At 50.8% G+C, this 13743-nt stretch overlaps 5 protein-coding genes across 5 annotated transcripts; 3 read left to right on the forward strand and 2 right to left on the reverse strand.

The window, feature by feature from the left end:
- Window positions 1–2790: 2790 nt before the first annotated feature.
- On the forward strand, window positions 2791–4339 carry GUITHDRAFT_102376 (hypothetical protein; the record flags this gene model as incomplete). The annotated part of the gene is made up of 11 exons (XM_005838692.1): window positions 2791–2833; window positions 2881–3008; window positions 3058–3235; window positions 3287–3395; window positions 3563–3672; window positions 3723–3793; window positions 3844–3927; window positions 3983–4029; window positions 4077–4125; window positions 4175–4227; window positions 4279–4339. The coding sequence occupies 11 exons, from the start codon at window positions 2791–2793 to the stop codon at window positions 4337–4339; spliced, it is 933 nt and encodes a 310-aa protein (XP_005838749.1).
- Window positions 4340–4589: 250 nt separating this feature from the next.
- On the reverse strand, window positions 4590–6414 carry GUITHDRAFT_161414 (hypothetical protein; the record flags this gene model as incomplete). Its single annotated transcript, XM_005838693.1, has 11 exons — window positions 6362–6414; window positions 5970–6030; window positions 5827–5907; window positions 5712–5763; window positions 5593–5667; window positions 5454–5543; window positions 5238–5405; window positions 4909–5079; window positions 4801–4865; window positions 4655–4735; window positions 4590–4608 (listed from the first exon to the last, which is right to left on the reverse strand). Coding segments are annotated over exons 1-11 (870 nt in total), but the record flags the coding sequence as incomplete, so codon positions are not given.
- A 567-nt stretch (window positions 6415–6981) lies between these two features.
- Window positions 6982–10457, forward strand: GUITHDRAFT_134130 (hypothetical protein; the record flags this gene model as incomplete). The annotated part of the gene is made up of 5 exons (XM_005838694.1): window positions 6982–7059; window positions 7253–7327; window positions 7385–7525; window positions 7634–7880; window positions 7927–10457. 5 exons carry the CDS (start codon window positions 6982–6984, stop codon window positions 10455–10457), a joined length of 3072 nt encoding a protein of 1023 aa, XP_005838751.1.
- A 574-nt stretch (window positions 10458–11031) lies between these two features.
- Window positions 11032–11875, reverse strand: GUITHDRAFT_102378 (hypothetical protein; the record flags this gene model as incomplete). The annotated part of the gene is made up of 7 exons (XM_005838695.1): window positions 11032–11060; window positions 11103–11208; window positions 11260–11294; window positions 11475–11556; window positions 11621–11673; window positions 11725–11778; window positions 11824–11875. The coding sequence occupies 7 exons, from the start codon at window positions 11873–11875 to the stop codon at window positions 11032–11034; spliced, it is 411 nt and encodes a 136-aa protein (XP_005838752.1).
- A 934-nt stretch (window positions 11876–12809) lies between these two features.
- GUITHDRAFT_102379 (hypothetical protein) lies at window positions 12810–13460 on the forward strand (the record flags this gene model as incomplete). The annotated part of the gene is made up of 4 exons (XM_005838696.1): window positions 12810–12979; window positions 13036–13101; window positions 13278–13392; window positions 13440–13460. The coding sequence occupies 4 exons, from the start codon at window positions 12810–12812 to the stop codon at window positions 13458–13460; spliced, it is 372 nt and encodes a 123-aa protein (XP_005838753.1).
- Between the last annotated feature and the right edge of the window lie 283 nt (window positions 13461–13743).

The following is a 13743-nucleotide window of genomic DNA, read 5'->3' on the forward strand; positions in this document are numbered from 1 at the left end:
AGGACCTGGCATCCCCGGGACTTTACTCAAACTTGAAAGGTCACCGCCGTACGCCACTCAGGGCGCCGGAATCACTGTCAGGAGAGTCGAGGACGCCGAGCGATCCGCCAGCCACCACAGAAAGCGCAACGCATCGTCCTGCAAGAGGCCGCGCCATCAGTCACGCGGCTGGCGATGCCATGATGACCGCGAAGAAAGGCCGCCTTTGGCGGGACGTGCTGAGCATATGCATTACGATGCCCTCGGACTCCCGGATCTTCCGCTGTGCTGCTGCTTGCAGCCTGTTTCAAAGCCGTTTGCTCCCGGACGGTCCGAGCGACTCGAGGTCCGGTATTCCATGAACTGCCTGATTGGCAAGTTGGCGGCCGGGCGAACGGGCAACGGTCACGGCCGCCGCCGCCGGGCCCGACTCTCATGATACGGCCGGCACCGCCGGTAAGGCTAGCAGGGGTCATATTCAGAGGGAAAAAACGGGTGGTGATTTTTACAACCGTCTGAACTGCCATGATTGACTGGGCGGAACTTTGGACAATGGCCGGGTCAGGGTCAGCAACGGTTCCGATCACGGTACCGTACGGCAGTACCCCTCCAGTCCCCATCAAGTTCAAGTTCCCACAGATGGTGCCGGTCGCGGCGGCTGACTCAGTCACACGGTGCGGTAACACTACTGTGTAAAATTGAAATGGCGCTGGTTCAAGTTGTCGATTAAACAGCCGCAAAACCTGGCGGTGCAAGGGGTTACATAGATAGGTCCTTAGCGTTGCGTTGCGTCTCATCTTAAAACACTTATACGACCCCCTCCAGTCATGATGGGCCTTTATAAAATGAAAGCCGATACTATGATCATACTTTTAAAGCCTTCCTTGCGGCCCACTGGGTCCATGGTCAACAAATCTTCCCATTGAAGACAAATAAAATCTAGCACCCTCTCCTATTCATCTGCCGCTGCTAACTTTCACCCTGTACCGTGAATTCAGCAGTACGAGCAAACACGCTCGCAGTAGCAATTTAAATTTGATGTATGATTAAAACAGTTCTGAACACCTGAATTGGCCTCACTACCGGCCTATAGAGGTGTACCAGTAATGCGGCCTTTCAGTATGACTGCTCCTTCGCCTCCCACAAGTAATTGCTAGAAGTGTTGTAAAGTTGTACCGAGGGTAAGTATCTCCATATCAATCTCAGTGTACTCGGAACGCTGCAGGGATGCGGCTACTCATTTATAACAATTATACCATGAACAAACGTCCCCAACTACCCCCTACTTTCTCCCTGCCCCCACGTCCGACCGTCTCCCTCCGTCTTCTTCAGACGACATGACGAGCAAACCCACATAGTTACTCTCCTTGCTTTAAGATATTAGGGTATCAAATAGGAAATCGTTTACCTTGCCCCCCAAACGTATCTTTTCGCCGCACCTTGGCACTACGTTGCTGTTACGTCCAATGGTGAGAACCCGTACCCCCTCACCTTGCTCGAATTGCTTTATCTGCCCCAACAACGGGCTTCATCTAACCACCCACCACCCTTTTCCTCATCTTAGTACCGGTCCGATAGAGCACTCTCAATTCCAACTCATGTAGGTGCTCTGCAGTGCCGTGTGTCCCAACACACCACCCCTACCCCCCTTTTTCTGGTCGAAGGGTCGTATCTGACCCTGGGAGATCAGTATCTCCCCACTGCCCCTAATGTTGCCTTGACAAGCAAAATGTATAACCTAAAATAGCATTCGAAGGGCAGACAATCATGCAAACAAACGACGTTTGACTCTACATCTGTTTTAAAATCTCGCACTTAAGGGCACCCTGCCGTACAAAATTGAATTAGATCGCCGTGAGATTCCATTGGTTATCTTCGAAAGAACAACTTATCGGAGTTCTCCTACTACCCTTAAAATATTTGTTTTTAATCGTGAATCGGAGTGGGGTGGTCGCCGAGAGGCATAATACGACCGCATCCCAGTACCCCTCCTTTCCTATGAGTTCATGGTGATGACTCTGGTAGGGTATCCAGGTCCTTGGCGACAAGGGGTACAGGCGGGGCGTAAGTAAAGAAAGATCCCTGGCGTTGTCACCACCCCTCACTCGGTGATCGAGAAGGGTAGGTGGACAATTTTGTATGGTGCAGGGGAGGGAATGGGGGGGGTGGGGGTGTGTAGTCGGTGGTTTTTAGGTAAGGTGGTTCCGTCCCTTGTTGGCCAATGCACAAACTTGTTGAAGCAATGCTGTGGGGGGGAGGGAGGAGCTAGCGGGTGGGTCAAGGTGAAGGAAGAGAGCGCCATGCTGAAAGATCTGCAAGGAGAGAAAATTCCATTAAAAGTTTCGTAGAAAAATCACGTAAATTCGATTGTGGACGCAGTCAGAGAAGTCCGGAAAGGGGACAACACGGAGCCTATTCGAGGCATTGGCTCCAAAACTCATGATGACAGAGGTAGCATATTTCAGACAGCTTGTTACAATACATCAGAAGAGATATTTAGTGGAAATATAGAGCACAGGAATATGTTTGTGTGAGCCTGAATTGCTCAAGCGAGAGATCGCAAATCGAAACTTTTTGGGACATCAATTTATGGACTTAGAACAGACTGGATGAGATACCTGGAGCGGGTAGATTTAAAGATTACTGTCAATCGCATTCTCGTCTTAGGTTCCCATTACCTCAAATATATATTCATTGAGCCAACTTTAGTCGTGACACTGTATGTTCTGAATGTAACTACTTGCCAACGACTTGCCAAAGACGGACTCTGATCTACTGAATTTATAGCACGATTCAAGCTCCACAACAAGTATGCACAACCTCAAGTCTTTGAGGGAGATTTTATCTGAAAATGGTTTGCTTCTACACGTCTGTCAGGAAATGTATGACAGTTTTGCTCAGGGATGTCAAGCGGATTAGAAAGCACTGAAACGGGGATTTGTCAGATGACACCGTCTCTGATGAATAATAAGACTGTGTCCTCTATGTCTCTATTGCACAATAGCTACATTCTGACGGGAGACAGCATGGTATGTCCAGCGAATATCTGATGTTGGGTTCTGAAGTGTTTCAAAACAGACTTCGGACCATGAGAAGAATTTCTGGTTGCAACGGCAGGCTGCTACAAGTCGACCAATGGATGTTAACATGGATTCATTCGAAAAATCGTCGCATGAAATGGACTTGACAGCAGATACTTTCTTGCAACAAGCTGCTTACATCAACGTGCTAGCGCAGAACCCTATCCTCGTGCCAGGTATCCATAAATGCTTCACTCGACCAGATTGGGTCACTCAGCCTGTTATAGGCGACTTCTCCCAAAGAATCGCATGGGCTGGTAACTGCGGTTTGGACAATTCAAACAAGCATTTTTTGAGTAATCCGAATCAGACCTCCTTCATGAGTGTCCTCGAACGGTAAATTGTTTCTTCCTTCACAGAGGCTTGATCGTGCTGACATTTTCCTGCCCTTCTTGTGCGAATTGTATTTACAGCAAGCTACCTGAGAATCTTCTGTCGCCTTTTGGAAGCTTACCCCCACTCTCTTCCATAATGCCCGCTAGTGTTCCCCAAATTCTGGGCAGCGCGACGATGATCGGTCAAGCACTACCTGAATCTCAAGACCCCACGGAACTCTATCATAAATACAAGGAACAGATCATGAAGCAAGAGAGCAAGATAAAGGAAGCATCGGGTTTGTGCTCTGCCTCAAGGGCTTCTCTTTGTAACACCGAAGGGTTCCAGGATCCGAGAGCTCTGAGCACGAGGATTCGGTAGTTCTCAGTGAACAGGCATCCTCCGACGATATTAGCAAGGTGAAAAGTTTTTCACTTCTCCAACGATGTTTTCTTTGACGCCAAAATAGGCTGTTGTGGCATCAGTTGGCAGGAGGAGGAGGCGCAATGCCACTGATGATGTGACTATCTTCCCACGCAGAAAGGCAGGGCAGGTTTGTTCGAGATTTTGATCGCTCTCCATTACCATGACCTTTGATCTGTGAACAGGACAAGCTGGGTAGAAACAGACCGCCGATTGTTATATCTCTGCCAATGTGATTTCTTGTTTGGGAAATCAAAGGGTTGTAACATTCTGATTTAGGCTACAAAGATTGTTCGACCTCCCCCAACGGGCAGCGAGCAAGAAACTTGTAAGCTTGATTTCATTGCTTCATCGGCACGGTGCTGACACAAGCAAAGGGCATATGCACCACAGTAATGAAGAAAGTTTGCCGAAGATTGGGAGTTTGCAAGTAAGTGCAAGTCTGAGGGTCCAGATTTTTTTTTCGTGACTTTGATTTTAGGTGGCCGTATAAGGAGAGCAAAGCCAGGAAACTGTCTTCCGCTGTTACTTCGTCTGATTGAAGAGCGGACGGCCTTTTGCCTCTTTCTCTATGTCCTCAATATCGGGACTGTGATTTAACAGCTGTCTATATATTATTTTGAAAATTAGATCTGTTTTGTGTTGTATAGCTAGTGTGAAAATCGTAAGCCAAATAGGGATGAAGATATAAATATTATGGCATTTCCCCTGTACGTACTCCCAAAGAATCAATCAAAATTTTACTCTTTCTAAACATCACAGAGGTCCTGGTAGGCTGACTGAAATATCAAGATCTCGATTGCTCGGAGATCTGCGATAAGCTTTACAACCATTCACAAAAAATAGGAGAAGCCAACTTGTTCGATAGCCCGTGCGATCGCCACATGTAGATGGCAGCCGATCCCCCAAGCACAAACCCCATGATGATATCTTCAAAACTGAGGGGAGGGAGGAGGAAACATACATCAGATCTCGTGTCAAAACACTTGGAGTGAAAGCTGACCGGTGATGGTACGTTATCGTCCGAGCAATGCCAATCAAGAATGCAACTAATGGAGGAGCTAGAACCTTTCAGTAGACGTGAGTGCTTTACAAGCGTGTCAGTAGCTACCATGAGCCGAAAGAGCGAAGACAAGGCTGCCGTAGAGGACATGGAATGGAATTCGCAGTGGAGAAACTGGGACAGGAAGACCAGGCCTGCAGCTGCACTGACGTCATCTTCACTGTGGAGGATGATCTCAACAAACCGCTCGAGGAAGCATGTCCGGATGGGAAGGATTGTCTGAGAACAAGAGAAGGCAAAAGAACGTCAAGTAAGAAATCGGGTTCGAAAGAGGGTGCAGAATGCTGGGCAGGGCAGGGCAGGGCAAGGAAGCAAAAGGAGAGGAGAATGGAGGGCGGGAGCGGAATAGGAGAGCAAGAAATAAGCTCTTTACAGACCTCGAATCTCGAATTTCCGCTGGGGTCGAATGACACTTGACGCCATCCCACTGGCACATAGCTGCAGCTGGTGAGATCCAAGGATACAGGAGGATAAGGAGCAGGAGCAGGAGCAGGGATACCGATGAAGCAAGGGCGAAGGGACCCTGCGACCTTCTTCCCAACAACCTGCACAAGGAGTATGAGGATATGCTAAGAGGCCAGTTGCCAGCTTACAACAAACAGGAACGTTGCTGCTGCTGTCTCGCAGAATGCAAGGAAGACAGTGATGCTTCGCTTTGTTTTGCTCTTCTTCAGCCAAGAGACCTGGCTGCAGAGTGAGGCGGAAGGACGCAACAAGGCCATGTCGACTTGCCGTCAGAATGACCAAGGAAGGGATCACCCATGAAACAATGACAAGGTCGGTATCGGTAACGATTGACGGTTTTACCTGCAACTTGCTCAGGAGAACAAGGAGGGCACGCTGTTGCTGACTGGAAAACTTATGCTGGGCCCGTTCTTGTAGTCGGTGACATTTCGTTGGTAACTGCCAAGACAAGGGCAGTCCCGTCAGCTGCTCTTGAGACACTCTTCAAAGAACATGACGCACGGGTCGATGTAGGTGTCTGCCATCTGAGCGACGATGATGAGGAGCAAGGGGGGTAGGAAAGAGAGCACAAACGTGGTGAAACTGATACAGAACGCTTCAGCGGGAGCGTGGAGAGTGGGTGGGAGCGTGGAAGGGAAACGTACTTCGAGCACCTTCGATCCCGCTCAGCCAGATATCCTATCCTGTCTTCGAAGTGCTCGTACTCTGAAACAAGCAGCGGATCACATACAGGTAAAAAGGAGGAATCCAGCAAAGTCAAGCATTGACAAGAGCAGCAAGTCGAAGGGATCATCTTGTGCCTCGAGAGGACCTTCCCGAGTATTTACAAGCATTATGAAGACGAGAAAGGCGGGGAGAGTACAGGAGGAGGAGGAGGCAAGGAGTTTGCGATGGCGGGGCAAGGAAGGGAACATGCTGGTGAGCATGCTTGTCTATCTGGAGAGAATGCACAGCAGACGCGTGCGGCCGACAAGGGAGGTACACGAAGAGAGTGCATGGCCCTGCATCAGGACGTGGATTTTTGGCCTCTAATCACCTGCCATAGCGCTGTAGAGCTCCTCCTTCCCACGTCTCCCCTCCTGCCCCTGTTCTCAAGACTGCTTCGCCTTGAACCCCTCTGCGGCAGTAGCTTCTTAAATCTAAAATACACTTGATGCCCTAAGTAATAGATTATTGATCTTCTGGAGCGGACTCGTGAATCTTATGTTTCCTGTGAGTGACGCGGCCGGGCCCGCATGCCTGCCTCCGGCCCGGGTTCGAGTTCAGTGCCTTTGGTAACGGTCACCGTTTCTCAGAATAACGGCCAACCGTCCAACCGTTTTGGAGAGGGGGTTGATGATAGGTGGGGTGGGTGAAAGAATGGGGTGGTGCAGTATGGTTCATGGGGGGGTGCGATTTCATGCCATGTAGTTCAGAGGCAAGAGGTCGGAGGTAGCAGCTTTTTAATTATAGTTAAACTTAGCAAATCATCTTTCTTTAGAGGGTTTCTAAAGTAGCACCCCTTTGCCATTGCTCAGCAGGGTAGCCTTCGAGTAGGGTAGGGTACTTCTAGCAAAAGTTTGTGTTTCTTTTTTGATTTTTTTCCCGCCTTCCGCTGGGCTGCCATGAAACGCATCGCAGACAGCGACAATATGCCGCTGAGAGGCGGGAGAGAGCATGCCATACGATTGTTGTGAAGATGCTCCTTATATGGTAGAAGGAGGATCGCGAGATAGTCTAGATAGATTCATTCGTGTGAGGCAGAGTCGTCGAGGATCAGAGCTAGTTAGCAACATATTTCGCATTAGACTGGGGGAAACCCCATGTTCAGAAGAATTTCTTGATTTGTGTATTGGACTCTTGCAACTGAATGTATGGTGGAGATGTACGGTGATCTTGAATTAGAGGAATCATCCTTGCAACTTGTTTCTTCCTGATCTTGGAGCAGATGGGTGCCGGTGCATCGTCGTCAAGAATAGAGCAGCTTCAGAGACAAATCGCCATGGAAGCCGCGAAACGCAAAGTAAGCAATTTTTTTCATCCTGTCGATTGCATGCGGTGTTAACATGGACATCTTCAGAAGGAGGATCAGCTGATGCTTGAAGATCCAGAAGTCGTCAACGTCTTGAAAGATCAAGTGCAGCAATGCCTTTTCCAAGTTCGGAAGCTCAATTCCCTTCTTTCATCGGGAGAATGCAAGCCCGACAGTCCAGAATTGAAGGTGCCCTCTTTACACTCTTGATCTTGTCTTTTCTTCTTCGTGTTTTCAACTTATCCCCTGTGCCTTCTTGTCAAACGTTCGAACAGAATTTGATTGTAGAAATTGCAGCAAGGTGTTGAAGAATTGAGAAAAATATTGAGTGCACCATCACCCAAGAAGAAAGCAGAGCCTTCGTCAGAGTCTCCTTTAAATGGCAATGAGGTGAAATCGACAGAAGAAGCTCCGGCGATCGGGCAAGGAAGAACAGAACCCCGTGACCCTGGAGCCAAACAAGATGTCTCTCAGAACCCAGATGAGTCAAAAATTAAGGAGGATGTGCCGGAAAGCCAGGGAGAAATTTCTACGATAAATGAAGGTACCAGGTGTGTTCTAACAATGAGATACTGAATTCGCAGACTCAGGTAAAACTGGGACGGAATCGAATGTTGCAGCAGCTGCATCAACAACAAAAGTGACAGAGAGCACTGACCAAACCTCTGATGCTTTACCTGTTCCTGAACAAGAGCACCCTAAGACGCAAGGGGATTCTCCTCCATCTGTTAAGGAAGGCTCAACCAATCAACAAGCAGAGGCACTCTCCTCGCCTCAGGTGGCCCAAGCTTCGACGCCTGCTGCTGAGCAGGTGATTGAGACAGTGGCAGAGGATGAATCTGCTCCTGTTGCTGAGCAACGGGAGTTTTCATCGGAAGGTGTCTCGCGTTCTGCTGATGAAATAGTATCCGTCACAGCTGATCCGCTTCCAAACGATGAACAGGGGGGTGCATTTGAGAATCACACGAGTGAGTTAGTTTCAGTTGGTGATATTCAGAAGCAGAAGGCAACGCCTGGATCAGCAGACGCTACGGCTGAAACACAACCCACTGCTACCACGATTGAGGCAATAGGATCTACAGCAGTTGACGAGAAAAAACCTCTAGAAGTCCAAGAACCTTCTGCAGCATTAAATGAGCAACAGTCTCCAGCTGTAGTAGGAGATCGAGAGAATGCAGCGTTATTGGCCGGAAACGAACAAAAAGCATTGAATGAAGGTGACTCTGCCGCATCCACAGTAACCGACGCGACCGGTCAGGAAGCTCGTATAGCAACAGAGGAGAAGGAATCAAAACCAGATAATTCAGAGGAATCCGTGATATTGGAGCATGTGCAATACGCTGCGGAAGATACAGCAGCTCAGGACAAGGCTCAGACGCAGGCACCAGCCGAGGACAAGGCAGCGGCGGGTACAGTAGCTGTGGAAAAGGCAGCAACGGAGACTGCAGCAGCGGAGGAGAATGCTCCAGTAGAGGCAACGGCCGATGAGAAGGCGGCAGTAGAGGCAGCAGCAGCGGAGGAGAAGGCTCCAACGGACGCGGCAGCAGCGGAGGAGAAGGCTCCAGTAGAGGCAGCACCCAATCCGGCGGACGCAGCGATCGAGGACAAGGCGGCAGTAGAGGCAGCGGCAGCAGTCGAAGAGAAGGCTCCATCAGAGGCAACAGCAGTCGAGGAGGAGGCTCCGGCGGACGCGGCAGCAGTCGAGGAGAAGGCTCCGGCGGAGGCAGCAGCCGAGGAGAAGGCTCCAGCAGAGGCAGCAGCAGTCGAGGAGGAGGCTCCGGCGGACGAAGCAGTAGAGGAGGCCGCAGCTGAAGCGGCAGCAGCGGAGGAGAAGGCTCCGACAGAGGCAGCAGCAGCACCCACTCCGGCGGATGCAGCGGTCGAGGACAAGGCGGCAGTTGAGGCAGCGGCAGCGGAGGAGAAGGCTCCGGCGGAGGCAGCAGCAATCGAGGAGAAGGCTCCAGTAGAGGCAACAGCAGTCGAGGAGGAGGCTCCGGCGGACGCGGCAGCAGCCGAGGAGAAGGCTCCAGTAGAGGTTCCAGTAGAGGCAGCGGCAGCAGAGGAGAAGGCTCCGGCGGAGGCAGCAGCAGCTGAGGAGGAGGCTCCAGTAGAGGCAGCAGCAGTAGAGGAGGCAGCAGCGGACGCGACAGCAGCGGAGGAGAAGGCTCCGACAGAGGCAGCAGCAGCGGAGAACACTCTGGCGGACGCAGCGGTCGAGGACAAGGCGGCAGTTGAGGCAGCGGCAGCGGAGGAGAAGGCTCCGGCGGAGGCAGCAGCAATCGAGGAGAACACTCCGGCGGAGGCAGCAGCAGAAGCAGAGGAGAAGGCTCAATTAGAGGCAGCAGCGGAGGAGAAGGCTCCGACAGAGGCAGCAGTGCAGGATAAGGCTCCGGCGGACGCGGCAGCAGCTGAGGAGAAGGCTCCAGTAGAGGAGGCAGCAGCGGAGGACAAGGCACCTGGTCATGCAATTGAATCTGTGGAGAAATCTGAAGAGCAAGCATTGGCAGCATCCGCTTCTGAGGAGCAGGTATTGGGAGGGGCTGTTGCCAGGGAAGCAGAAACAGCAGCAACTGACGTCTCTGAGCCGGTTGAACAAGGCTCAGGAGAAAAGGCTGAGGTGACGGGATCTGCTGCAACTGATGATCAGGGTGAGGCGACGGCATCATCAACCTCTGAAGAGCAGAAAGCTCCTCCTTCAGATTCTGTGGGGCAGCCAAAGGGAATGTCATCTCCAGAAGCAGAGCAGCAGATGCCGGCTGGAGATGAAACCAAGGAGCAAGCGCCGCCATCACTCACTCAGGAGCATCGAGCACCGTCAGCGACAGCAGCAGAAGAGGGTCAGACTCTAAACGAGCAACCGACCGAAGTGCCTCAGGCGTCAGCAACAGGTACAGAAGAGACGAGAGCAGCAGAAGGAGCCAGTGAAGAGAAGCTGACATCTTCGGTATCAGAAGAGCAGCAAGCGTCGGTGCCCTCAGCCGATGGTGAGCAGGCAGCGGCCGCAACAGCTGCAACGGACCATTCTTGTGAGCAGTCAGCTTCCGTGCCGGAGCAAGCCGAAGAGAAATCATCTACAAATCCTGCGATGATTGCTGAGCTGGTATCTGCTTCAGCGAAATAGACCATCTTTTCTCTTGAAGTGCAAGCATTATCAGATGCAAAGAGCTGGAAGCAAGTTTGCTGGTTTTTGACATGCGTAGTACATAGACGAGCATGGAAAACAGACTGGTGAATCTGTGAGTTGATAGATTTTGCATCAGCTGAAGTCTAGATGAGAGGGACGAGGGATCTGTTGTTTTGTATTCATTATCTCTGCATTCATTATCTCTGCATCGGGGACTCCAAGACGGCCTTAGGTCGAAGATTACTTTAGAATTTCATCTGCTAGAGCAGATAGTTAAAACTCAGTTAATGAGTAGTATTTATCTTCTTTCATTTGGTAAACGCCCTGAAGGCGATTTCTTCAAGTCAGCAATCTAGGGCTAGTTGTAAGAGTGATTGATTGCACTGGACTCAAGAAACGAAAGGAGATCAGTCGACACATTCATTTCTTCCAAGCATAATCCGCAAACAACAACAATGCCATGCTTAACATGAAAATATATAGAAACGTTGGTTTCAGATTTGTCCCATTATTGCAGTTGTTGGCAAAACAGCACGTAACGCTCCTGTGCCGTATGACAAATATCACCATTCTACTTGGCAGGTCGAAACGGTTTTTCACCTGTAGGCATAATTGTTTGTTGGAGGCACGTATGTTGTGTACTGCAATGATTGTACATCAGGTCATCCAAGCAGAAATTCATGGTGATACGGACTTTTTTGAGCAGAGAAGTCTCAACTTGATCTTCGGACGTGAGCTCATCTACGATCTGACACAAGCATCTCAGCATAGGCTACGTAGAACGAGTCTATCGTCTTACATTCTTCATGATCTGACACGTTTCGAACCGGAAGCCTGAAACTTGATGTTAGAGCCATTGCAAAGGATTGACGTCAAGTCATGATACATCCGTACGAGCAAACTGCTGTCGCTGGGAGACCGCTGATCATCAGATACTCTGACTGGTGCAAAGCGCAAGATACCTTGATTCGGGCCTTCGCAGCTCTTCCCGCACACGGGGGTGTTTGAGATTACCAGCTTGCAGCATGTCAGGCTCGCTGATCAGATCCGATGTTTCACTCACATCGTCAATGTTGGAGGTCTTGTAGGTGTTCTCCTGGAGGCCACAACCATCAGTTGTGAACGCAGTGGTTGCCTTGCAGCAATCATGGGAATATCACAAGGGCCTGAGTTGAAAGCAGTGCACTGGTGCAGTCCACTGTCGTTGTGAGCACTGCAAACTGACTGTCAGGAGACGACACAAACATCAAAAACGAGGACATACTTTGACTTGCAGTGATACGATCGGCAGAGTAGCATGTCAGGCAACTTACTCCACCTGTACAACTATCAAGGATCGACATGACTCGCAACACACAGTCACCAGCAAGGAGAACGGCCAAGTACAGGTAGACGGTTATTTCGAAGGATTTCATTTGTGTCGTGGAAAGGTCAAGTTGGAGAATTGAGGAATGAATAAAGACGAAAGAAGACAACAGTAAAGTTCAGTACAAACAGAATGATCGCAACAGGTCACAATGGTGACTCAATCGCGCGGTTTCGTAGAAGGGACCCGATGCCAGAACAATACGGTGTAACGAGTCAGATTCTACCGGGCTGGGGAAGAGAGGTTTGTTGCAAGGGCTGGACGGTTCAGCAAGGTCCAGAGGGTCTCCAGGAGGAGGAGCGGGAGCCAACACGGTGGTCACTGAGCCTGAGAACTTGAAGGAGCGAGGGCCCGGAGTAGGCGGTGAGTGGGGAGGAGGAGCCAGGAGGGAGGAGCTGAGAGAGGGGAGGAGAGAGGAGGGAGGAGCTAGGAGAGGGGAGGAGAGAGGGGAGGAGGAGAGGAGGGCAGAGCTAGGAGAGGGGTAGGAGAGAGGGGAGGAGAGAGGGGACGCAATCGTACCATCGTCCGAGGCTGATCACCGAGGACAGCGGGAGGATAGCGCTGGGAGGACTTCGAAGAGGGGAGGAGAGAGCCAGGGGGGGGACGAACGAAAGCATTGCGCAGAGTTTTTTGACCGCACCTCTTGAAAGGACAAAAAAAAACAAAATGTAATGTTGTAAAAGTTACTTTTTTTATTGTTTTTTTGATCCCCCTAGCCATGGTGGAAACAACCCAGGCCCACCTCCTCTGCCGCCGCCGCCATCTCCATCCCCCCCTCCTCTTCTTCCCTCGCCATCCTTCTGCCCTCCTCCTTCTCTCTCTCCTCCTCCTCTCCATCATCAGACTCAGCGACACAAGCTGCACTCCCAGGTTGGCGATCCGCATGCTCGTAGAAGTGCTACCTGAAACGAGCCTGACTTGATTGATCAGCAGAGGTTTCCTTAGGATCAGGGGGGGGGCAAGCTCTATGGAAGTACGCAGGAATGGCTCCTCCATGCTGCTGGTACTCAGAGAGCGCATTGCAGGACATGCAGGGCTGGTCGGGCGTTCAATCAGGATTCGAATCTCCTATGAAGCCGATGGTGATGGTCCTCGAGACCCCATGCAGGAGCCACGTGTCCTACTTCGGCTTCATGTTCGAAGTGAGCGCAAGGTCTGGCGGAGAGATGGAAAGGAGAGATGAATTGTTCTCATGGGGATTTGGCCCAGGAAGCAAACGATACACATCACAGACCTTCAAATGGCTTCTTCCACCATCCTCCCAGGACCCTTCTTGTATGATCTCCATCATGGCTGCTTCTGACAGTTGTCTCTTTGCTGTATATGGTCCTTTCTAGCTGTCTCTGTGCTTCACTGGTTGCCCTCCTCTATTTCAATGCTTGTTGTTTCACCTTGTGATCCTATCTGACAATCTTTCTGATGTCCTTGCTTGTCTAAGTTTGATGCTGCAGATACAGAGTGTACGTTACAAAGAACGCATGCGGTGAGAGCGTGGACGATGCAGAATATGAAGATGGGATTCGCGGTGTCCTCAACGAGAAGGATGCCTGGAAGAAAGTCTCAGAGGTGAAGGACTGTTGGAAAGTTTTCGGTCTGCTCTGATGTTGCGTTAGGTTCAAACTTCTTTGCCGTGAGCATGCACAGCATGTGAAGCGCACGACGATGACGAGGGAGAGGCAGGTCGAAGCTGAAGGAGTACGCGAGCTTGAAGCTGTCGCACCCGATCATCTGCCATCCTGGTCAACTCGTCGGTGAGCACGCCTGTTGTGCTTGGAAGAGTGACAAAGTTTGGAGAAGGTTTGACCTGGGAGGGAGGGAGGGAGGGAGGGAGGAGGCAGGGAGGGAGGGAGGGGGAGGGAGGGAGGGAGGGAGGGAGGGAGGGAGGGAGGGAAAGAGGGAGGGAGGGAGGGAGGGAGG

Source organism: Guillardia theta, assembly GCF_000315625.1.
Source record: "Guillardia theta CCMP2712 unplaced genomic scaffold GUITHscaffold_10, whole genome shotgun sequence".
Lineage (NCBI taxonomy): Eukaryota > Cryptophyceae > Pyrenomonadales > Geminigeraceae > Guillardia > Guillardia theta.